The following is a 26,012-nucleotide window of genomic DNA, read 5'->3' as shown; positions in this document are numbered from 1 at the left end:
TCCACCTTTCCGCATGGGTGACCATGCACATGTGAAGCAATGGGAGCTGTGGCAAGGCTGGTCCAAGCCACGCTGACTAGCCTCAGCAATGGCACACAACTGAATCCTCTCGTTCATATCTCTCTGTAAGCAAAGAGCCGGGTTACCTATTGCTCTCCTTTATCCACCAGGATCTAGCCAAAGGCAATTCATTTAATCACAGTCCTGCAGGAGATAAGGCAGCTTTCTTTGGGTACTGTGGTTGGAAGACATACATCGACCCAAGTAATACATGTTCTCTCCCTTTTTCTTTTATTGCCTTTATAACTTCTTAGGCCCTTTTCTGACCTTGGTAAAATGACTACGAGTTTTGCTCCCACTCATGTTAATGTTCTCCCTGAAGTCAATGAGAGTAGAAGGGATCCCGCCGTAGGATCTTCAGCCTGTCCCTTGCTCCCAGAGTGCAGAAGCAGAGTTCTCCCATCTAAATGCACATCCACACCCTCGGCTACCACATCAGATACACACAAAGTGGAAGGGCAACTCACGGGCTACTTTTGCAGCCAGCAAGAGAGATGGTTTGAATCATCTTGCCTTGCAAAGAGAGTACCTTTACAAGATACCAAGATAAAATAACACCAATTTGCATACACATGTATCCAAGATTAGACTCTGTGCTTAATGCCTTGGTCTGGTGTCTTGATCTACTCATTGGAAATATGTGGCTTTTCAAAAGACCTGGTCCATGGCCTAGAGACCTTAATGCTTAACATTTGTTACATGCTACGTTCTTGTTAATGTCCTACTTGCTCTCACACCAGGAGTACTCAACAGGATCTTCTCCAAATTTCAGATAGTGCTACAGTTTTTTTTGAACAGTGACAAAGTGCAGTAGTTAAAGGAATGAGTGAGGCGTCTGTCAACACATTTCATGCCTTTGTTCCTTTGCATATACTGCAGAAGCCCAGTCCCAAATTATCTGCTGAAATGCTACAAGCCTGAGTCTTTACAATCAGCATTCAGTTCTACAAAATTTCCAGGCCCTTCCAAAGACTGTGTCTCCATAAATTAGCTTTGTATTGATTTAAAAACTGATTAATTACTCAATTATACCTCATGACAGGGCACCTCAACAGCATCTCTGTGAGACCCCCTGCTATTCATTCCAAGATTGCATTAGGCAATGCAGCATTGAAATGCGATTAACTGAGCCCTGTTACTTGGCTAACTCACCCAGGAGACAATCAGGCGAGAACAAATTCAATCCAGATTCCCAGCTGATGAAAACCAGTGTCACTCCATTAACATGAAGTCTATGTGCACCAGCTGGCTCAAATGTTTCCAGTCAGCAGATATTATCCATTAATCTGAAAGTCACTGTCACACTGATATCTTTCCTATTGTTCTTGTGCTTTCATACTCGCCCTTACCTTGTGTCTCCTAACAATGAGAGTAATTCACATGGACTGCCGGAGACATACTGCAGCACCCACGAGAACAAAGATGACCTCCTAATGCTATTGCCACCAAAGAGGCCACCAAGGGCCCCATCACACATCCTGGTTCAGGAACTGATGAACAGATTCCTGCTTCCACCAAAGACTGAAAGGCAGCTCAGATTTATATTGAAAACTCACATTTCGATAGTTGGAGAAAACTACTATCCTAACTGTCTTTAGCAGGCTTTTAATGTCAGCCCTCAGGCAAATTTGGGAGTGCTGAGCCATCTGTGGTCCAGGAGCTCTGGAAAATAGTATCTAACCTTTGAAACAAGGCACAGTATACTTGTCTGAGAGCACAGTCAGCTAATGCACAGCAGCATATCCATGTTAACACCGATAGCAGGGACACAGCACAGATTTGGCACCATTAGTGTTGACAGATGTCATCACCTTGTAAAAATCACCTACATTATAAAGACCTATGTAAGACCATCCGCTATTTCTCTAAATTATGTGTAATGTTGTTGTTTGAAGGGTTTTGTTGCCTGAAATCTGGATATATAGCACATGTATTGCTAGCACGCTGCAATACGGGATAAATTCCCCGACACGACTGCATCTCCATAGTATCTCAGTGAACAATTGCTCACTGAAAAATAGGATTTTGCTTTGTTTTTATACTTTGATAGTACATTTCTATATAAAGAGAAATTTTCCAATCATCAGTCATCACTAGCACTACACCTTGCAAAGGATGCTGCATACACATATTACTTAAGACTTCCCAATATAAGGGTCATTCTGATTTACCCATGGTAACTAAATACCATTTCAGAAAACATTTCTGAGTTAATATCCATGCATTTTCAATGAAAGTATCAAGTGAAAAATATTTGAAAAAAGTATGTTTATGGACAAAAAAATCCATGTTGTTAGGCAGAATTTTAAGGAATTGTATCAAAATTATTATTTTCTGAAGGCTAGATTCAAATGCCCACACATACGTATCTCGTGCGACCAAGATATCCTCCATATATGAAACTGCCACAATCAGCTGGCATGTATGGAACAGGATTTACAACAGGTTTTATCTGTGCTATTCTGGAGCGGTAGCTAGAGTTCACATAGGGTAACCTACAGCATCTCGCATGACAGTAGACCTGTTAATTGAACTGAATCAAGCCCACAAGTGTCTTAAATAGATTCCCAAATTAGTGACCTAGTTTTTCTAAGTCCCAAAACAAAGTATCTTCCAGTAACTTCAGGGAAAGCCACTGGAGACCAAGCACTTGTGAAAATTAGGACATTTTTTCAATATTAGGTACCTAAGTTTAGCATCGCTTTTTTTAATAACTTGAACCTTTTTTAAAGAAATAGGCATGTTTTATAAAAAAATCTAGTCTCGCAAGTAAATCATCCTAAGCCATCGCTGAGAAAAGAGCAATAGCCTGTGATGACTGTTTCTCAGACACATGCGCCCTTCATATTTCGGCTTAATTTGAGGCAGCTAAATGGGCAGATTCCAATCTAGTAAAAATCTGAACCACTACCTTTAATTGTCTCATTCTCCCCATTCATGAAATAGAGGATCTAAGGTGACTGGGCTTACTGCCCTAAATGCTGATCTGTGAGTTTTATCTTAAAACAAAACCTAGACTATGCAATCTCTGAGCCTATTTCCACACGTACAAGCAAGCATAAAGTAATACATTTGTATCTGACAACATACACTTCTTAATTTTCCATGCCTACATTGGGGTAAACCTCCTCCCTCCATCAGCCTTGCTGCTGACTAGCGTCAACGCACAAAGTTTCAGGTCCCTTTACACAGCAGCAAGTGAACACAAAAGTTCAAGCTAGTGCAGAAACCTGGGCAGCATAATCAGCGCCTGTGCATTTCTGTTCTGGATTATCTAGTTAGCGGTGTCCCTGCTCGCTGCAGGGGGCTTGGACTAGATGACCTCTAGGGGTCCCTTCCGACCCAAAACTTTCTATGATTCTATACATTCCTTAAAATACTTCAAAATTTCACCCTCATGATATTTCAATAAAAACAAAAAATACTACTAACTTTCACTCACTAACCTTTGTCTTGCACCAGTATTTCCAGCTCTTCTCGAATTCCATCATACCAGCTGGTGATGTCCACATGGAGAGAATAATCACAACAGGATTTGGTGTCAGCTGCCTCATGCCACTTCTCAAAGGAGGTCAGTAAACTCGATCCAGGTTCTGGAAACACGTGGTCAACTGAAAAAGAGATTCAGTGTCTGTTACCCAGCCTGCACACTGTTCAGATGTCCTCAGTGCCTGTAAGTAGCCTTTCAGTATCTCGGCCAGAACAGCAGCCTTGGAGGCAGTTTGCATGCAGACTGCAGCTTTGGGATGTTGGCCAGGTCCTGCTGTCTCAGGTATCGCAGGCTTTGTGGACAGTCTATACTGAAGCTGAGTCTGGCAACATGCTTGGTGCAGCAATAGACACACAGCAGGAGATACAAACATCTCACGGTTTAGGGAACATTTTTTTTTCCCTTTATTGTTTTACTGTAAGACACCACAAGTTCTGGACTTACCCGTATTTGTCGTCTGATGTGTCCCATTTCTATGTATTCATAGTAAGCATTATTATTAACCAGTGCCTCGTAGTCACTGAACTGGCCCACTCCGCCTTACCAATACATCAACAGAGATGTCGAATGCTTTCTCGGCAGCCAGAATTGGGAATACAGCCAAAGGTCTGAACAGAGATGACGCAGAGCACACTCAGCCACACTATATGGCACATGGAGTGCACTGCAACTGTGCATCCTCACTGTCTCAAGGCTTTCTGCATCTGATGATGCCACAATGTTTACTGACATAAAGATATAACTACTTATGTATATACATTGTCTTTGCAGGGCTAGGTCAAAACCAAGTATGGAAACAAAGCAAGATGGGCTTATCAGTGCAAATCTAATGCTGCACTGGAAGCCTCAAAGAACATACACTAAAAAAATTATTAACAAAAATAATGAACAGCAGTGCATTTTGTGCTTATTGCCAAGGATCCTTTCAGCTGCTGAACACAGGTAATAGATAACACCACTCAGCAAAAAAAGCCACATTCCAATTCAGCAGGAGTAAAACCTCACTGGGCAGCAACTCTGCACAAGGAAGCCAAGATGATTCATGTCACCTGAACAACTGCCTCACCAAGTCTAACCAAGCGCCAAGCCACTGCTAGTAGGAAAGAGATAAATCTTGTCCTGCTATCTGGCAGACAGAAGAAGAGTCTTTAACAACAAGAAACACTTCTCCCTTCCTCTAAGAAATGTTCCTCCAGGACATCTCTGGTAAGGGCTTCCTCAATTCCTGATGCCAAATCCAAGTTCATAAACAGCATCCTGCTATTTCCAAAGCCCCTGAAATGTCACTAGGTGGGAACAGCAGATCTTTGTCAGATTTTCTGTGCCACATACTTACAGCACTAATTACACTGTTTTTCAAAAATACCAAAAGTAGGTATGTTATCCCTCATTGCTTGTTCTGTATTTCAGAGGAAAACCGAAGAGACAATTTCCCATGCCGCTGTTTCTTTCTGAGGGTAGGTTCATTTTCAGGCCAACCCAAGGTGACAATGATGAATGGATCTCCAACACACTGTCCAGAAATTTGAAGATTATTGCAGAAGATCTCAGAAAATTGGTATGGTGCCTCCTGTAGCTATCCCCACATGTGCTACACGAGCTTCAGCCTGGGGTGGGAAGAGTTAGCATTACTAGTACTCACTGATCATGGTGGTGCCCCCTGCTAGCGCTGCTTTTGTGCCTTGATAAAAGTCATCAACAGCAGTCATTCCTTGATAGGGCTTTTGTAGGTAAGTGTTGACGTCTATTCCCCCGGGAATAACCATGCGTCCATTAGCCTCTATGGTCTTGACTCCTCCAGGAACAATCAAGTTCTCTCCTATTTGCCTAGGCAGCAAGGAAAGGCAGCATTATTTTACTTAAACAAAGAAGCACAGCGGTCAGAAGCTGTTTGAGGCACGTAGGGGAGAGGAACCTAGGGGCTGTACAGAAAGAACTGGGACCCAAAGCAACGGCAAATCCCAAACACCCGCGTTGGCCACCCTGCACAGCACTGGCAGAGCAAAGCATGTGCTCGGGTTGCTTGGCATTGCTCTAGTGGCCAATAAAGAAGTCATAATGCACCAGCATTAAAAAATTATTATTTTTTATATGATTCCTATCTTTGAACAATTACAAATATGTACAGTTAATGCTCTCCTGGGGGCTCCGCTTTTCTAAATTAAGCTCTTAAATGAAAACAGAAAAACATAGATCAAATATGGCAGCAAGCAGGAATTGTAAATATATGGCAGAAGCACAAGGCCTATCAGAAAGGAGTTATAGTCACTTTGCAACCAAGCAATATAAATTTATCCTTAAAAAGAAATCTAAATATCCTGAGATACAGAAATACATATTTAAGAGACCCAAACACCTTTAATCTACCATGTCACATATTCTTCACCCTCCTCTTATAGTTAAAACTTAGTGAAATATTCTACATAACTGTGTGGAAAAGCGTTAATTAACTGCTGTAATCTTTTTCCCTTCAGTTCTTCCAAACAGGATTTTTTTTTCACTAATAAAAGTAATAATCTGCCCCCCATGCTGATATCAAGCAAAGTCCACTTGCAAAAATACTTTTAGTGCTCATGGACACAACTATGAGTAAATTAACCTTTAACTTTTAAAGCCACATTACATTTTTATTGTCTACTTCACATGGTGCCAAATAGGAAAATGTATGAGTGTGTGTGGAAGCCAGGTCTCTGCGTTGTTACACTGTAATATATTTGGGCTTAGAGATAACTATAAAGCAGTTTAAGTTCACTTAGTTTATCTCGTATCACAGACACGCTGTCCTTGTCTTAATTTCCTTTTGTCTGGGATAAAATAACATTTATCCACAGCTAAACAAATACCCCAGACATCTGAGCTGCTGAATGTTTCTCCCATATTAAAATGCAACTCCCACCTACAGAGCAAAACTCAGCAACTGATTAACAGCCAATCGCAACAAGCTAGAACCGAAAATGAGTATAACCATTAATTAAAACCAGTGAAAAAAACAGCGATGATTATTCACATTGGAATCTGGCCAAACCACCAGAGTTAATAAATAGCCCCAAGAGGTCAAGAATTTGTTTCATATGCTATGCAAAAATGTCACCTCCAGCAGCTTGGCTGCCCCGGTGCGCCGGGTTTTGGCCGGAGGGAAGCGCAGCCACTCAGTGGGCAAACTCCCCGCCAGCATCCCGAGCTGGGGGCTCAGCCGCTCAGCGCTGAGCATCCCCAAAAGGGCTTACTCGTGGGAGCTGATATCATCACGGCTTCAAACCGTGTAACTCCATGCCTGGCGTCTAATAGTCATCAACACACAGAGCACTGGGAGCATGTCATAACCTGTTTACAGCTGCGCGGAGCGCTAATGATACTGTGACAAACAGGGAACTGATATGTACGCAACAGCCAGCAGCAGCCCAGCACATCCAATTGCACAAAGAAGTTGCAAGAAGCTTCTCTGCTGTTAAAATCTGGCTCTCCAACCCATGAGTACAATAAAAGCTTATGTGAAGTTAGGTAGCCCCACGGATAATAATGGGGTTGCACTAACTTTCATTAGTTGAACCCACTCCCCAGATTTTAATCTGAACAATCCCCAACCTTTGTACAGCGTTTGTGTGGCTAAAAAAAAGAACTGGGGAAAAAAGATTTTAATTGTGTCTAAGGTGGAATTCCACTCCAAGGACTACCACACCTTCTGAAAATAATATCAAAGAAAACCTACACAAAAGTGTAAAAACAATTCATTTTTATTTTCTTCCACAATCGACATCTACCAGTTCCCTATTCAAGATGACACATAGCCTAACAAAGTGAAAGAGTGCTAAGTACATACTGAAGTTTTTTGATGACTCACTGCTCATTATTTTCAGTGTATGCCTGAGTTAACAGTTTATTTGGCAACGGCTGAAGTCACCCATGCTGAAGTGACACAGGAGAAATGGTCTTTGCAGGTGATGCTGCACTATTACCTGCCAGGAGCCTGTCTCATCTCTAGCCCTGGCTTCAGGATTAAGGCTGGGAGAAGGCTGATCTTCACTGCCATTCAAGGTTACTTTTATTCTGACTGACTAGAACACAGAGTAAGAGATAATGTGACAGGACTCCTGAACTGCTCACTCGTTAATGCTAAGTGTATGTTAATAAGAATAGGGTTCAATTACTTGTAGGTGAAAAAATACAGTAGCGGAGATAACTGTATCCTAGACATCGTATAAACAATTGAGCTGGTTTTCTGATGCACCAGCAACTAGAAAACTCAGACTGACAGAAAGCTGATGCTGTCTGCAGTCTTCAGTTGAACAAGCTGGTAAATTCTGTCTAACACAAGCTGATTAAAGCACAATGGGAACAGCAGGCTTCAGCTCTCCATAAGCTTAACCTGAGAAATCTGAAAACCTCTGCCAGGACTCCGTGGAGTTATTTCTGTTGCTATCAAGCCCAGATCTCTTTCAGGCATCTGACACTCCCTCTAACTTGGCTCATCGCCTGATCAGCTCGTGGGACCCGGTCTCCAGCCACCCACCCTGCACCCTTGTTGGCCCGGAGGGACCCAACCCTTCCCCTCGGCAGGGACAGCACAGAGGACACCAGGCACCAGACCGTGTGACCTGCTGCTTAGCACGGAGACTGAGGGTCATTTCCTCAGGTGGATAACAGAGACAGGACAGATGTAGGCAAAATACATTATTTACATGCCAACAGCAATTTAAATTACTAAATATCTAAGTTACTATTCAGATACTAGAGAATTGCCTCTCAGCTGTCATCTGAGTGTGCAGTACTTAAGTTTCACCTGGGAAAATCCCACATGCACCACTGCTCCCTTGTACCTAGGGAGCAAGTTTGAGCACTGATAGGGAGGAAAAAGCATCTACCCCGCTCCAAACTATAGCTAATCTTCAAACACATTCAAGGTTATATCTACATTCCACTCTGCAGGACAATCTGAGGGATAGAAGCATTGAAAGACCCTATTCATTTCATTAGTCTGCAAGAGAAACCCAACGTTCTCTTTTCCAATCCCTTTTCACTGCAGAATAAGAAAATTAACCCAGATCTTTTCTATCCCAGCAAAACCAGGACACTATTGCCTATTCTAGGCTGAGAGATTTGGAGTCTGCTCCATTCTGTGGGAAGACTTCTGTATTATCATCAGGATCTGCAGCTGGAGAGTTGGGGCATCAACTGAAACGTGGATGCCTGAGGTTCAAGGGCCTGCTCCAACGGATCTCGAGCAGCATTCAACAATGTTAAATATTCAGACAATGGGCCATTCCAGCTGGAGAAACTAAAAAGAGACCAATCCCAGAAAATATAGCGCTTTCCTAGACTGCAGAATTTATCATCTGAACACAGTTAGGACCCAAGCCCATCTCACACCAGACTGCCATCACAAATTAGCTGCTTCTTCAGAGCAGCACTTCTTGCGCAGCTTACAAAAAAGTCTCGGGTCACCTAAATCCAGGAAAGCAGGCATGACTCAGGATGCTGAATAGTAAAATTGCCTCCTTGGGCAAAGATAAAGGCATTTTTAAAATTAAGATCTTGCCTGTAAGTTCACTATTAACCCTAGCTATCTTTGGCAGCTGAGATACTTTCTGGAGGTACGGAACCACGCATGGATTTCAGAGGGAGGGCTATGCACTTAACAAGGGCAGCTGAAAGCTTCCCATTGCTAACCTGCCCACCAAGTACCACTGCATTTCTGGAATCGAGGCCAAAAATTCACAGCAGTTTCAGGCTCTCAGCATCTCACGCACTTAGCCGTTAAATCAGTTCTGATGCTTATGAGTGTTACAGGGAACTTTGCATCTGAACAAACAAAAGCACAGAAAACCCCAACTAAAATACCTATCAGAGAGAGCACAGCCTGGTTGATTGTTGCTATTACAAAAAAAGACATGCGTACAAAATTTCGTGCCTTCTCCACTTAAAACGACATGCTCCTTTCGCCACTTCTGCAATGCAAGTAACACTACAACTGGAAAGGCAGAGTGAAATATTAACAAGACAACTGCACAGCCCATGGATAACAGGGTGTGTTTAGGGTGTTTAAGGTTTTTTCTTTTATAATAACTTGAATCATGAATAATGTCAGTAGCCACAGATATGTAAAGAATCAGACTTTTAATCTGATGGTATCTTCTCACGAAAAGGAGCTCTGAAAACAAGTAGGTAATGAATTATTTACCAGATAACTGTAATTATGTTTCTATGCATTATATTGTAGCCTCTGGAGACCAAACTTGTTAGGTCACTAGTGGAAACGTTTAGCAGCTAAGGAAAAGGCTTTGCTCCTTGTGTACATCAGAGTGCTTGTACACACTACATAACTTTGCAAAGCTAGAGACCCCCATCACCACCAAGCCCAGGTAGGACTGGTAGAGTACATGGACATCTCTGTTCCTGTTTCACAGCCTATCAGTAACATGTGTTTCATGTTTTTCACTTACGGAGTAGTTTCCCAGTTCCTATATTCTATATCTTGATAAATCAGTAGGATTTTTGTTCTAATTGTGTGATGATTTAAGATCATATACCTTTTCTTGGCAAGAAGAGGGACATACGAGCAATGCATAACAACATTGTAGGACCAGAACATGCTATGCTTCAGCATTAACCAACAGCAAGACTAAGGAGTAGGTCCCCTTTAGCACTGTGTAACACAGGGCATGTTTCTGTGCCTACAATCCTTCAGAGCATGGCTGCATTCGCCCTGATTAGGTATGGGGAAAAAAAGCTGTAATGATCCTTCTGTCATACATGGACTCAAGAAACATCCACTGTCCTTCACATTACTTCTCATGTTGAGAGCGCCTACTTGCCTTGACTATTTTGGAAGAAACCAGGATTGAACTGTTTGAAAAGCAAGTAACTTCAACTTGCAGTAAAGAAATTTTCTACTTATCTAATCTTAGTAAAGACAAAATGGCAGAATTTCATAATTAAACACTCCTCTGCTATGGCCCTACATCTAGGGGTAAACTGAGATGCTGGCTGCAAGATTTCAGGTCAGCCCCATCAAGAAACCACAACAGTCTATTCTAACAGGCATGCAAAATAGGTTTGGTATTTTAAAAAACCAACTTTATAAGTCCATCTTCAAGGTATATGTCTGCATAGAAGGAGTGGTCATCATTGATAATTCTTCCACCTTTAATGAGTAGTCGGTCACTCTGGGGAAAAAAAAAAGGAAGAAATGAGGGTTTGTTGAAATAAACAAACACAATAACATACTGATGATACCAAATAAGCTCATATTATATAGAAAGCCATTAACATCAAAGCACTTACCCTATATAAAGCTCTATGCCATAGATTCAGGTGGGTACATACACAGTGGAGAGGAAAATTATAAGTTTCACTAAGTGTTTGTTTCTGACTTTTGGAACACGAGGCCTCAGGGCCATCACAGTCTTTTTTCCTCAAAGCAGAACTCATTGTAGATGGCAACACTTGAAATCCCGCCACATCCCCTTTTTCCACCACCTTATTGTACAAAGGCCAAAAAGGAAAAAAAAGCCCCCAGAATAGACTGCCCGATGCTGCAATAGCCAAGCTGAGCTCACCTGGGACTCTCAGCACCCGTAGAAGAGTAACAGAGCTTGAAATGGGAAGGGAGAAGGTCAGGAGAGGCTGCCCAGCTCTGTAACGCAGAAATTCCCGCCCAGGGAAGCTGCTTTAAGCAGCGTCAGCTCAGCAGGCTCCACTCGGCCGCTCCACTGAGGCGGCCACAGGACTTGGCCCACAGCTTGCACCTCCTGCACTGCATTACAGACCAACAGCAGAAAATCTAGTTTCTAGTGGGCGGGAAGCATTAGTTGTTGTCTCATTTGTGATTCCTGAAGGTCAGAGGCTGCTGATTAGCTGGGGGCACTCTGGACTGAAGCTCCCCACGCCGTACCTCACTCACTCCATAAATGAGGTCCGGAGTGCAGCCTCTTACCTGAAATATCATACGAACAGCAGACAGAGCTACTGCATTCTGGTATTTTCTGAAGTGCAAAGCAAAGAATTTTTTTCCCGTGAAATCTGTTCAAATATCAAGTCTGCTGGGGCACTGTTCACAGCAATCACCTGTTTCCATTTTTCTCTATTCAAACGGTTATAATTCTGTTGTCAAAAATTACATTTTACAGAAAGCATATTTTACCACTGCATATTCCTGAGAACCGATATTTAACTCCCTCACTGAAGAAGACATACAGGAAACTCCAGCCCCCTACCACCAACCCAGAGACAGGGAAAGTCTGTAACTTCAGTACTTTTGCCAGCTGACTGCCAATGCTGGAAAACTCTAAAGCAGTCAGAACCTTCTCTTCCCATTCAGATATCAAAAAGACACTTACTGTAAATTATTTCCTTGGCTCACTAAACAACTCAGAATCTTCATTTTGTCCATGTTTTATGCTGCTCACTCCAAATTCAATTACAGCTTTAATCACAGCATGACTCACACATATAAACCATGCATGTCTCAAATTCACAGTTTAGAAAACAACTAAACAAGTTGATAGGTTTCCTCATCTATAAAACCAGGACAATGATACAGGCCTTCTAAACAATTATTGATTAAAAACTGCTAAGTTAGACTTAAGGGTGTTACAACAAACCTTCTTCAACATAACTTCTCAGTTATATGTAGCATATTTACTTTTCAGCTTGTATTTGAACATTTCGCATGTTCAAAGCCCCTACAGCCCTCTACGCCATTCTAGAAAAGCAAAAAGGGAGAAACATACATTTTAAGGGGAGAAAGAAGGGGTGAAAAGATGTTTTAAATAGTCTGTGACAAAAGATTATGTACACTGCAGGCTTGAGGCTTTTCTCCGTGTGCTGCAGCAGCGAGATGACCTTGGGGGAGGGAACTAAGGCACAGAACTCCAATGAAATATGTCCTGCCTCGGATGTTGGTACCCTCTCATTAAAGGACGCAGTCAAATGCAAGTCCTCAGTCTGGAATTTCCCAGAGCAGGCTCCCTGTTTTGTCCCCAGCCTCCCCACTGTCGCCTGCAACCGCAGGACTTGCAAATCAGCAGCCGGAACGGTAAGACGTCATTTTGCCATGTGCTGGCAGTTGCATCTCCTCACCATGATGATTTACTACACTGCCTGCTGACCTGCGGAGACAACCATCTTGTGAGCTCTTTTTAAGCTCATTCAGTTGCCTTCCCAAACATTCATACTGTCCAATTACAAGAGGCAAGAGCTTATTGATAGGGGCAGGGAACATTACCAGAGCACTGCATCTGTCACTGCTAATGAGTCGAAAAATCTGCAGGCTCATCAAGATGTTCTACATTTTATTTCTTCTAAAATAGGAGAAGATTCATCATAAACAGAAACATATGTAACAGTCTGGGAAAATAAGACAGACTAAAGTAAAGCAGAAGTACAAGCCCAGGAAAATAATTGTAGACATACGGATTTTATATGTTTTCGCATATAAATATATAGATATCTAAGTGGCAAAACTAGGTATTAGAATAATCTGAAACTAAAAAGGATACAAATGCCGTTTTAAAAAAGCACTCAATTATGTGAGTCATCCACTGAATTAAGCCTCACTTGCAACTTATGAAGGATTACTCAATGTTTAGCTACAAAGTCTCGCCTTCTCCAGAATTTTGGAGGGTCTAAGAAATTCTGGTGAAGAAAGAAAACTGCACTTTATGGGAGACTTTCAGCACTTCAATTCTTGACACTTTCCTGCTCACAAGAAAATACAAACCATTCAAAACCGTTGCAAAAGGCAGCAGGTCCTGCACCTGCGCTGGCCTGTGGCTAAGGTTTCCCCCCGCCAGGAACAGGAAGTCATGGGAGACAAGGCTGCCAAAGAATCACCAATCTTGATGCCCCCCAGGCAGTCTGCCAAGCCACCGGGGAGGGTGCCGTGGACCCCTGCCCAGCTTTCATCAGGACCTGATAGATGTGGAAACATCTCTGACACACATTTTCATTCCCGCATAAAAGCAAATTCAGAAGGAAAAAAAAAAGAGTATTGCTGGAACTTGTCCCGACCTGCCCCAGCTGTCAGCATGTCGGTAGGACACGTTACAGATTGCCGCAAGGCAGGAGCACAAGCGAAGCAGGGTACCTTCCACAGACGGTGCTGACGGGCACAAGCAACCCAGGCGGGGTTTCAGCATCGTGTGGACACCCCGGCAGCACGCTGTGCCCAAGCAAACAGGCGCTGCCTCCTACACCCTGCTCCGGACCAGGGGGGCTTGTCCCGAGCCAAAGCAGCGGTACCAAACGCCCGTGTGCACCTACGCGTTCAGATGCACTCCATGAATGCGTTGGAAAAATTACACAAACATAACTGACTAGCAGGGAGACATGGGTTAACATTGACAAGCAATTTGCCATATTCTTCATAAAATAAACTGTCATACACCTGAGCCATCAGTCCCCACCACAGCCTAGCACGGGTTTCAGGCACATCCCTGGTCTGAAGGCAATGGGACGCTGCCACCCTGCACCGCCGCCATGGCCACCACCGACGCCCAGGAGCTCCTGCGCTGTTTCAGGTCACCGGCACTTGTGGCAGTGAAATCCTGGACAGAAATCTGGGTGCACACGGGGTCTGTGAAGTAGGTCAGCCTCCTCAGGCACGCAGCCCGGCTGTGCATGGTCAGGGGACGTTTATTATTTACCAGGCGCTTGGTGTCAGGCAGGCTGCTTGCAGTTTCCTTACCAAATGCTAAATCTCCAGAAAAACTAGGGACCAAAGTCCTCTTCTACCTGGACAATGTTCCAGGCGGGAGGACAGCCACACTCCACAGCACCCTGGGGAAAGCCGGGAGGGTGGAGGGGGGGTGACCTGAAGCTCATGAATTAGTCACGCAGCGCTGGCCCCCGTTTCCTCTTCCCAGCCGTGAACCCCTCCAGACAGAACACTCTCTGCCTAGCTCTCACATGTACCCTCAGCCACTCGGGTGACCTTCGGGTGCTCTCACAGTACAAACAATGCGCTCTCTACTCAGCTTAGGAGGTGACAATAGTGTAAGCCTTCATAGGGTGGCTGCCACCTTTTTATTCAGCTAACAGACGTCTCAGTCCCTGGTGAGCCCTAAGGGGTCCCTACCAAGTTTCCCATGCAGTGCCTGGCACAAGAAGCTGCCAGCCCAGCTCTCCCCGGTGCAAGCTGAGGAAAGCTGCCGGGACCCTCTCCTCCCTCCAGGCTGCCAAGGACAGACAGCAGCAACGCAGCAGAACAGAGACGGGGTATTATAACGAACATATAAACTGTGCGATTCATTAGGTGCCAGGATTCAAGGGGAAAAAAAAAAAAACAACCCACCCGGCTCTCACTGACATGGGCGGTGTGGAAAGCACCACCATAAACCCACGCCATTGCTCAGCACTCAGCGCAGGGTGTGCGAGCCGAAGTGTTTCTCCTCCACCCGTCGCCGCTGCAATGATGCGACCGCATCAACGCAATGCTGTTTGCTTCCAGGCCTCGTGCCTGGCTATGACACAGCACCAGCACAGCAACGATGCTTATCTGCCGTCTCCCTGCAGCTCCATTTTACAAGTGCACCGGCACTTCCCGGCTCAGCTCGCTGCCGACTATGATACAGCCATTCCTATTATTCACAGCTCTTCACCTTCAAAGCCTGCACGCTGCTCTCCTGGTGGTTTTTCGCTAATCGCGGTCTAGCTTCTCCTGCTTAATCTGGCAGCAAAGCCACGGAGCTTAGTCTGCGACATGACAGCAATTTTCATGGCAGCAGAAGGAGATGCCACGAACTCAGCATCGTTTGCTGCAGGAGGAGGGGCCGGCTGCTCAAGCGTAAGGCAGTGGCTTTCGCTCCCTTACAACTATTGTTTGCATTACACTAAAGGCAACACAAAACATCTGTAAGCTGGTGATTGGCACAACTTGTACAAATGACCCGTTTTGCTGGGTTTTTAAAATCAGCTTGGCTCAGCCCTTGTGAATTGTGTCCGTATTTTCACACGCTCCCAACGGCAAAAGGCCGGCAGAGGCAGGCGGGGTCTGCAGCAACCGGCCGGGTGATGAGCCTGAGCCCCACTGCGGTCCCGAAATCCGCAGCGGGCTCTGCGCAATCACAGGTGAAGTCAAATACGCTTCGGCAGCAAATCACTCTGCTCTGGGTCGTTTGAAAATACAATCCAAATGTTAGATTCAAACGTCAGAGCAAGAACAATTGCAAAGAAATCTAAAATTAGCCTTTTTTCATTCACCTACTCCACTCAGAGCGAGAGGTATCTAAAAATACAACACACAACAAAATTCAAATCATTTTTTACACATGTATTTCTCAATCTGCTTCTGGAACCACTAAAAAACACAGTAACAGAAGAAACAAAACTGACATCTTCTGAAATAAGATTTACTAAATAAATATTATTCCAAATTGGTGCAGCGCATCAAAATACAATGCGGCACAAGTTATAGCAAACCACTGGCTTTTCTACAGTATCGATACCCACGGTACTGCACCTGCAGGCACACTTCAGGGAAAACCACACCTCTATCGTACAAGATGGAGTTTGACACAAACAAAAAAAAAAAATGAACGAATCTGCCATTATGCATTGTAGCCATACAAAAAGATTCAAAGAGATGTCAAGAGTGGTGTTTTAATCAAATAGCAGCATCTGTCCAGACTGCAATTCCGATATATGCTATTACATTCTTGCTTTTCTTCCACAAATGAAATGTCTACCTATCACATCTTCATCTCTAAATCAAGTACATCATATCTTTATAACTATTTACAGTTTGTTTTACAAATTATCTATACTTAACTCCATATAACACACCCAGCATATGGGTCTAAGTGCTGCTTCATTCCTGGATTTGGACTTTTATGATTGCTGCATTGCAGCTATTGCCAACTGAAAAAGTCTTTGCAACACTCTTAGCCCCAGATTTTCCAGGTGTAAAGAAGGAGGAAACACTCAGCAGTGATTTTATCCTTTGCGTAATTCTAAGGACTTACTAGAATGTACCACTGTCCTTACATCTCCAGAGCAACAATGACTGTATTCTCTAAAATCCAGATTAGTCAGTGGCCCTGAAGATGACTAAGGATTTTATGCTAACTAGCCATTTGAAATCAGTTTAAATTCTAAATCCACCTGTATTTCCCGTTCTCTGCCTATAAACGTGTGTGGCTTAAAAGACATCAGATTAAACACAACAGATATAAGCAGGCATTAGGATACATTATCACACCTGCAGCCAAGGCATTCATCTTTACTTTTTTTAGCATTTGAGAATCCTTTATTGCTCAGGCTTTAAAAAGGCCACTGAGAGTTAGAAAAGACATAGCATCCCCAATTTAGAGGGAAGGTTCAAGAAGCACCTCTCCTACAAGGACAGGCTGAGAGAGTTGGGGCTGTTCAGCCTGGAGAAGAGAAGGCTCCGGGGTGACCTTAGAGCAGCCTTCCGGTCCCTGAAGGGGGGCTACAGGAAGGATGGAGAGGGACTTTTCACAAGGGTGTGTAGTAATAGGACAAGTGGGAATGGCTCTAAACTAAAAGGGGGCAGATTTAGATTACATATTAGGAAGAAATTCTTCACCATGAGGGTGGTGAAACACTGGCACAGGTTGCCCGGAGAAGCTGTGGCTGCCCCCTCCCTGGAAATGTTGAAGGCCAGGTTGGATGGAGCTCTGAGCAACCTGGTCTAGTGGAAGGTGTCCCTGTTCATGGCAGGGAGATTGGAACTAGATGATCTTTAAGGTCCCTTCCAACCCTTACCATTCTATGATTCAAAAGCCACAGGCTAAAGTTTGCTTTCTCCTTGTTTACCCAGATCTCCACCAGAAGACTATTTGCAAGGGAGTGATGTCTCACTGGCAGACAACGGAGGGAGACACTCAGAGCTCCTCTGTGCTTCTGTGCATCCTCCTTGCAGAGTTATTTCCCATAATCTACAAAAGATTTAAAAGGTATTTCTTTCGCAGATGTATTTGGTTATCTATTGCCACAGTTGGTCAGATTCAGACCCAGTTGTGATACAATACAGTTAAATTACCTTGCTTTTAGCAAAGTACTTACAAATAAGAAACATTTTTAAATTTAATGTCAAAGGAAGAAAGACATCCTTCCCAAGAGGAATGCTTGCTTAAAATCCTCTCATACGGATCAAAGACCTGTAAATGGGATTTCACGAAGTTCTGTCTGCTTATAGAAGATCTGCTTTTAATCAGCACTATCCTTCCTTTTGAATTTCATGTCTAGGTTACCCTCCATAGGAAGTAATTTTTAGCTAGGGTGATCCCTGAATCCAATCAGGGAGTTGCTTGTAAAATATTGTATCCCTGAGGCATCATTTCTGATAGGCCAGTAATGGAGAACCCAGCTTTTAAGGTCCTTTTCTTAACAAATGCACTCCAGTATATGGCAATTCATTTAGGAAGGATTATGTTGATTGTAGTAATGCTGTATCTTGGTCTGTAGCCAATGTACTCATTCATCTTTATTCATTTAAAAAATCTGATGTTCTTTTGTTTCCCCTTTGGAGACCTGACTTTCTATTCAGCTAGCAATTTCACTCCTTAATCACACAGCCGAAAAGGGCTACTGCTACAGCTACAAACTCCATGGGGATTTCTTCACTGTAAATGTCATCTTTGCTTTGCCTTTAGAAAGGAAGCACAACAAACATCTTATTGATTACAATACTCATTGGCATCAGCAGGGGTTTCACCTAAGTATGGGCTGGAGGGTTGAACCCACTGCATTGTGTGTTGTTACAGCCATCTCTTGGGTTACACACAGGTTACGTCAAATAGAGCTGATCTCAAAATCTCAGCAAGCCATTCATAAGAAAGATTAAACTTGGGAAAAAATAACAGCAATTTACACCACAGCAGGCTGCTGTGTGCCACGGAACTGAAGATGAGTTTTACCTAATTTCTAGTCAGAAAACTGCATCAGGTTACTGGGACACATCAGCCTTGGCACCACTCACGGTCAAAATCCAGCTAAGACCACAAGGAATCCCTTCTCAGAGGAGGTGGATGCAAGGGAAGCAGAACAATAGAAAATGACCTTGAATATGATATTAGCAATGGTAATTCATAATCGACTAAATGCGGTGGATACAGATGTGTATTGTTTGCACTCGGATACTTTGCTGTCATGTTGCCTCACCTATCTACTTCTCCTGCTAGCCACAGCAAGTTGCAATGCTTGCTGCTCCACCTCCCACAGTACCATCACCAGTCCATGAACAACCCTTCCACAGTCTCTTAGCTGTGAGCACCACATACCCCTTGAGCCAGACACATGCAAGGTGGACACGGGTGATCAGCTTTCCTTAGAGAGATTTTACATAGAGTGTAGATTTTACTGAAATCAGGGCGGACATTTACTATTTAGTGACATTTATTACTCACCTAAGCAAGAGCTGAGGCCTTAAACCTCATCAGGACATGCACCACAGATCGAAACTTTGTCTTGTGACAAGTACATGAAGCAACAAGCAAAAGTAATCCCAACGTATTTCTGTTCCAAGGGACAATGTCACCATCTTTACATGTAGCAAGGCTAGAAACCTGCAAATTATTTCGCTGCTCATCTCTATTCCATCTTTCTCATATCTACAATAGTAGCAAGAAATTTATTCCAGCTAACTCTCACAGTGCCCGAGTGCTTCACAAGCCAGCGGGATGTCCTGGCGCCCACAAAGGAAGATGAAGTGTCTCCCTTTCACCGTGTGTATAAACTTGCTTATGAAAGAAACGGCAGCAAAACAGAGAACAGACCCTGACCTCTTGTCACGAAAGTGGCTCGCTGGAAGCGGTCACTCTCAGCACTTGTAAGCAGGAGACTGAGACTCGCTGAACAACCACCTCATGACATCAGTCATCTGCCCAGACAGGCACTGTCCCCTTTCCAAACCTGCCCAGCTTCCAGCAAAGTGCAGCTCAGCTCCCCACGGTGGCACCAGCTATGATGCTGAAAACCCTGATGCCCCGCTGAGGGCACCGACTGACAAACTTGTCGTGGCATTTCAAGGAATCACTGCCTCAAACCCTTCTTTCTGTCCCTCTGCCAAGGTTTTCAATTTCCACAGAAATGTCCCCAGAAGGACCTACTCTGCATGTAATTTAAGACATCAGATGGAAGTGGTTTAAACGCTATAGCCACTTTTTCTCCTGTAGAAAAAAGAAAGGAAAAGAATTATCACAGAATCCTAGAAATGGTGGCTGGAAGTCCAGCAACTCCAACTGAAGCAGCTAAAGCCATCTCCAGAGCTGCCAAGTCCAAGTCCAGTGCTATCTGCAATGTGAGTTCACAAACGCTCAATGGCAGACAGGTAAACTGGGAGGGGCCAAGTCTATCCAACAGCTACAGATGGAAAAATACAACTTTGAGTATTAAGCAAATATTCAAGAGTAAGAGGGGATCCAGAAGTCCCACGCCTTGGTGTTATAAAGCAGGACAAAAAGCGCTGTCTAAATCAGTCCAAATCTTGTGCCAACAGCAGAATAATAATGTGAGACGTCGTTCCCATGCCCAGCACTCAGCAGGCTTTTCAAACACTCTTGGCAAGTCACACACCAATCTGTGTGTAGCTTCATATTTTTAAGCAAAGGTGGGCGGGCAAAAAGCACGGCAAGGGGAGATGTGGAACAGATCCAAACCTAGGCGAGGACTTTGGTTCCCCATTCCATGTAGTCACCATGCCTTGCATCTGCAGGACATGGCCCCCCTGGTGTCCAAAGTGAACTGCCTGGTGGCTGGCAGCTCTCGCACTGCTGTTGTCTCACACCAGAACACCTCACGTTACCCCAGCACTTTGCTCAGGCCAAACAGAAAGTTTCCCACCTTGACCCTTGGCAGTTAGCTTGAGACCAAAGTCTCACACAGCAGAAGTCCAGATGAATGCATTTTTTCTCTCTCATTCTGCCACATTCAACTGAAGCCTGCTTACTTCTCGGCTCTCTCCACGTCAAACAATTCAAAAGGCTACAACTAAAATTATTCTCTGTGCCCACTCCTCTGAATTTCTCCAGCTTCTCTTCATTTTTCTGCATCTGCTTCTTTTTCTCATATTGTGCCAGCTCTTCTCTTTACTTGTTAAGCTCAGTGATGAGATCCTTCTTCTGTAACACCTAGGGTTTGAGCTCTGTCTCCCCATGCCTTAGAGTCTGCCAGCTCAGGACCAGCAGTTCCGTCCCTCATTCATACGCCAACCCTTGGACCACTCCCAGGAGTATTATTCCCTTTTCTAAGAGATTTGTGCACCATTTGCCTCTCCCATGTCCCTCCTTGGATTTGCTTCAGTGACTAGCTATTCCCCCTTTGCTCAGCAGAGTTGTCTTCACACCTCCTCTTCACTGAGCTCACGCTGGTTATGCTTTCATGGTTGCAGTCGCTACTGGAACAAACAAGTCCTCTAACAGACATTTTACATGCCACATGCTTTTTTTAAATTGTGCTCTGCGTATACTGTAATTTTGAGTTCATCTGGGCTGAGGCCTTGCTTGGAAAGTGCGGAGCCCTACCAAAACACACAAGCCAAAATAATTTGTAACAGATCTTTCAGTGTCATCATCCCCATCGATTCCCTGTAATATGCTGCACAAGAGAAGTGTAACAGCGATGTTAAAAGCAATGGGTGGGGGATGTATCCTGGAAAATCTGGTCTGCATGAGAGCACGCCTGCACAACCCAAGCACAAAAGATTGCCACCTCATGCAGAAAAACACCTCAGCAACGGATGTGCTGGCTGACCATACTACACAGCCTGAGAAATATGCTCCTGCAGACGCACCCTTGGCCACCTGTACATTATGCACACCCTGCTCCATCCCCAGCTAAACTCCCGAACCAGGGGAGTGAGACCCCCAAGGACTTCAACGCAGTGCCGAGGACGTGACCGAAGCGCTTACACTTTGTGACTCAGCACATCTCTATTTTACATCACCCAGAGACTGGTCCGGTGCTTCAAATATAGAGGTTCTTCCCACAGTAGTTACAGTGTCAGGGACCCAGTTTCCCCAGTCTGACTGACAACTGAATGGCACCTTACACTGGAGCAGTGCTGGTGCTCAGCTAGCAACAGCAAGCCTGGATGCTGTGCGGGATGCATATAGGGCAGCAGGAGAGTCACAGACAGGACTGACAGCAAGAAGCATGAAATTTCAGGGGCTGCAATAATAAAAAAAAGGCAGGTGAAATGAAATGAAAGAAAGCAGGTGCAGATTTGGTAAACGAGATCAGGGAGATGCTCGGTGCCAAAGGGGGCTGTTGCAGACTGTCTGCAACACAGTGTCCCCACTGTCCGAGATATTTCCAGGAGAAAGTGGAGCGGTGAAGGCAGGAATAAAGCTGCTTCGAGGGAAAGGGTTATCAGTCAGGCACTGCTGATAGTCCGAAGGGGTCAGGAGTCGAAACATGGCCAGACAAAGTGCGAGGAGGCAGTTATGCCCACATTCACCAAGGGGAGTAACCCAGAAAGGACACCCGGTGGTCATCCCAAGCATGATACCTGCTCCCACGCTGGTAAGAGCTGAAACCGGTCCCTGCCTCTTCCTCCGCAAAGTTCCTGATGCTGGAGCCCTGACTCCAGAGGGATGCTTTGGCCAGGTACCGGCTGCAGGGAGTGCCTGCGGCTGGATGCTGTGGCAGGATGCTGGGCGCTGGTCTCCTGGTGTGCTCAGGACAGCTCCTGGCCCCACGCGAGGAACGTACCACACTTGATACAGGAAAAGCCACAGCAAAACATCAGCGCACAGGACACTGTCAAAAATTAGTTTTTCATTATTCCAATGAATCCAGGAGCTGGTGTAGCTGCAAAGAGCAGCGGGGGGGAGGAATGTTAGGCACAGTAACAAATGACACTTTTATATGATTTCACCACTGCTGTTGTTACTGCATAACTTCACAGAACTATCACATTTCCTCAGAGCCCAGAAGGCTTGAAGCTCCAATGTATTTCCTTAGTGGCAGGATGAAACATCTAATTTACCATACTGGAACGGGGCTTTCAGAAGATACATGCAGGCAAATCCATTGGGCTCCTGTGGGACGGGCAGTGTGTACAAGGTATAAGAGAGTGTCTGACTTGCTTTTGCTGGAGATAAAGAAGGGCCAGAAGTGTAAAACACTAAAAGAAAAAAAGGCAGTCCAAGTCTGACGCCTGCCAACTTCACTAATGTTAATTTATGCCTTTGATTTCGTCACAAAACTCAACACTAGCGTTAATGAATATTCATTTATAGAAGCTTGAACACACCCCATTTCAAAGAGAGCAGGCTGCGGCTTGGGCTTTCTTTTTTCCCAGCAACCCTCTGACCAGCACAGAGAAGGAAATTTGTGAGAAGTGAAGAAATTAAAACGAACTGTTGATTCCAAGGCAAACACTCGTAATCCTTCCAGTTTCTTCTTTCACACCAAACTGGAGAGCAAACAACTAGCTATGGGTGGGAACCTGTTACACCGCAGCTGCAGGTGAAGGTCGAGCCACACACGAAGCACATGATGCTCACCAGAGAGCAGCCAGGGCCTCCCCCAGTCCAGGGGTACCCTCAGTAACTGCAAGTCACACGACGAGCTGAGTACCAGGCGAGAGGAGCCATCACCCAAAGAGCCATCGCAACACCCAGGCTCAGCCTCAGCCATCATGCACTGCTGCCTGTTGATAGTGGAAAACTGTATAAATGCAGCACTTTGGTATCATAAAGCTCTGCTTTTAGAAGGAGGCTGTTCGCTGCCTGACCAAATATTTTGGCTAAAGGAGTTTTTTTGAGCATCGAGCAAATCTCGAGGTGCTTACCAGCCTAGTAACACTGGCTCAGATAACGCCTTTAACCACCAGGTTTGCTCAGGAAGCTGCCACACCCACCCATCAGCCCTCTCTCCAGCCACCGAAACTCACCGTGCACCCCGACGGCGACAGCTTTCCGGGAAAGCTCCATCACCCCAAGCTCACCCCGCTCATCTCTGCCCCAGGTGCCACAGCAGCAGTGACCCCATCACCCACCAATCCGGCCCCCTGAGAGGAAAGCATCACCAGCCTGGAGACGGACACCGGTGCTGGGGAAAATCTCTGCGTCGCCAAACTCTGGGGGAGATTTTCCCTGAAATCCCCCTCCCCACCAGCTCTGCCTGTTCTTTATTCCCAGCCGCTGTCGATCTGGTGTATCTAAGGGAAACAATATACTGAACCAGAGGACCCAGATCCTTTCTTTCTGGCATGGAAAGCATGCTCTATTGTAGTCCTGCTCGGGGATAAAAGCATCTAGCGGGAGACCGGCGCGGATGGGGAGAGGATGGTTATGATTAACTCCTTGACTTCTGATCCCCACCACGTCTGATGTATTAACAGCGCGCAGAGGTGTTGGTGCTGGCATCATGGCGTTCTTTGATTTTCCACGCTCTACTCCCGCCCCCCGCCTCCCATCTCCCCGCACCCCCAGCCCACCCGGGCCCACCGCCCCCTGCCCCTGCGCCCGCCGGGGGGCTGCGCGGCCCCTGCCCACTGCCGGGGGGCGGCGGCGAGGGCACGTTGTGCTGCGGCTCCTCGTCCCCTCCCTCTTTTGTTCTGCCTCGCCGGGCGGCCGAGCCTCCCCGGGCCCGGCTTCGAGGGAGGGAGGGAGGCACCGCCGCCCCCGGCCCCCCGAGCCCCGGGGCAAAGCCTCCCGCCGGCCCGACCCCCCGCCGCCGGCCCCAGGCGGGCGAGCGAGCATACAGCGCTGAGCCCCGGCGGGCGGTGCGGCGGGCAACGAAAGGGGAAAAAAAATTAATTAAAAAAAAATAAAATACAATAAAAAAAACCAACAATACAATAAAATAAAATCACGCCCATCCCTGCGCTCCAGCAGGAGGAGGGCACCGGCGCCCGCACCCACCCGTCCCCGGGGAGCCGCGGCCCCGCAGCCCGGCGGGCTCCGCGCCCCCGCCCGCGGGGCCCTGCGCGGCCCTCCCGCCGCCCCCCCCCCGCCCTTCCCCGCCCCGCTAACAAAGGAGCGCGGGCAGCGGCCGGGATCCGCTTACCGTTATGTGCGGGATGCTCTTCTTCCCCTGGTACGACATGTCGGCTCTCGCTAGCGCCGGGCGCAAGCAACACACCCCGAGGAGCGAGCCGAGCCCGAGGGAAAAACGCCGGCGGCAGTCGGAGGAATAATAACCGGGGCCGGGTGATGGGTGGGGCGGGGGCGACCCGGCAGCGCTGGGTAATGGAGGCCGAGGTCCCTCGCCCGGAGGAACGGAGCCAGGCAAAGCCGGCTCTGCGGGAGGGACGCGGCTCGCGCGGGGGGGGGGGGGGGGGGGGGCGAGCGGTGCTTCTCCCGGCGGCGGCAGCGCCCTCCCGGCTGCAGGTCGGAGCGCGATTCGCTCGGCTCAACCCAGGAAGCGTTTCCTTCCCTCCTGTCCCCCACCCCTACCCCCTCGGCCCCCCTTCCCAGCCATCAATCCAGCCGCAGCCTCCCTCCCTCCCTCCCTCCCTCCCGCTCGCCCGCACCGGCGCTGGGAAACGCCGCCCCCCCCCCCTCCCCCCAGCTCCGCCGCCCCGCTCGCGCGCTGAGGTCGCCCGCGGGGTCCCACGCGTGGGGTCCGGGGGGTGGGGGGGCGACCCCACGCTGTGGGTCTTGCCGCCCAGCACATGGCAATGGCACTGCCTGCTCTGACCCCATGGCGCTGCCCCTGATCACACTGCCCAGCTCTGTCCCCATGGCGCTGCCCCCGATGGCACTGCTTGCTCTGTCCCCATGCCACTGCCTGCTCTTTCCCCACATGGCAATGTCCCCATGGCACTGTCCTGCTCTGTCCCCGTGGTACTGACAATGACGGCACTGCCCTGCTCTGGCACTGCCCTGCTCTGTCGTCATGGCGCTGCCCCTGATGGCACTGCCCAGTGCTGACCCCATGGCACTGCCTGCTCCGTCCCCATGGTACTGACCATGATGGCACTGCCCTGCTCTGTCCCCACATGGCACTGATCCTGGTGCCATTGCCTGATCTGTCCCCTATGGCATGGACCCAGATGGCACTGCCCTGCTCTGCCCCGTCCTCAGGGAGGGCGTGGGGGCTGGCACAGCCCAGCACGGCCAGGCCAGGCCAGGTAGATGCTATGCCAGCAGCTGCTGGAGAGGAAAAGTGGCTAACTGAAACCTTTCCATCTTTTCCGACTCACAGAGTGCCTCCCTCCACCCACGGTACTCGGTTCAGGCTCCACGCACAACTGCGGGAAGGGTAAAAGGCACCGCAAAACTGCACCCAGGTTAATCCCCCTGGCGACAAGCAGCCAGGGGCTGTTCACACGCACACCCCTGCGACACACACACAGATACAAGGCGTTTCCCACCCAGGCCACATCCCACACCCCTGACACATCTCCCCCGAAATCACCGTTCAGAGCCTCCAGAAAGCTCCGGCTGTGGCTGCGCAGGGGTCAGGCAGGTGGCTGCTGCTCACAGCGCACCTTCCTCAGCCAGTAGCCAAATTGTGCCTCCTTCACCCTCAACCTCCTCCTCACCCCCCCAAG

General features: G+C 46.7%; 1 protein-coding gene across 2 annotated transcripts in view; it reads right to left on the bottom strand.

Annotated features, from left to right (window-relative positions):
• CRMP1 (collapsin response mediator protein 1) overlaps nucleotides 1-26,012 on the bottom strand; it is a 51,526-nt gene that overhangs the window by 23,617 nt on the left and 1,897 nt on the right. Inside the window, exons 1-4 of one of the 2 annotated variants that reach the window (XM_075420512.1) lie at nucleotides 24,524-24,890; nucleotides 10,625-10,713; nucleotides 5,193-5,377; nucleotides 3,507-3,671 (exon numbers count right to left, since the gene is read on the bottom strand). In XM_075420512.1, coding sequence (XP_075276627.1) covers nucleotides 3,507-3,671; nucleotides 5,193-5,377; nucleotides 10,625-10,713; nucleotides 24,524-24,562 — 478 coding nt within the window. In that variant the 5' untranslated portion in view covers nucleotides 24,563-24,890. Of the gene's footprint in view, nucleotides 1-3,506; nucleotides 3,672-5,192; nucleotides 5,378-10,624; nucleotides 10,714-24,523; nucleotides 24,891-26,012 lie in introns of those variants that run through there. The other variant, XM_075420510.1, reaches the window with a different exon arrangement.

Source organism: Opisthocomus hoazin, chromosome 5 (assembly GCF_030867145.1).
Source record: "Opisthocomus hoazin isolate bOpiHoa1 chromosome 5, bOpiHoa1.hap1, whole genome shotgun sequence".
NCBI classification, from domain to species: Eukaryota; Metazoa; Chordata; class Aves; order Opisthocomiformes; family Opisthocomidae; genus Opisthocomus; species Opisthocomus hoazin.
The sequence above is the reverse complement of the archived record's forward strand: the minus strand, read 5'-3'. Positions and strand labels throughout refer to the sequence as shown.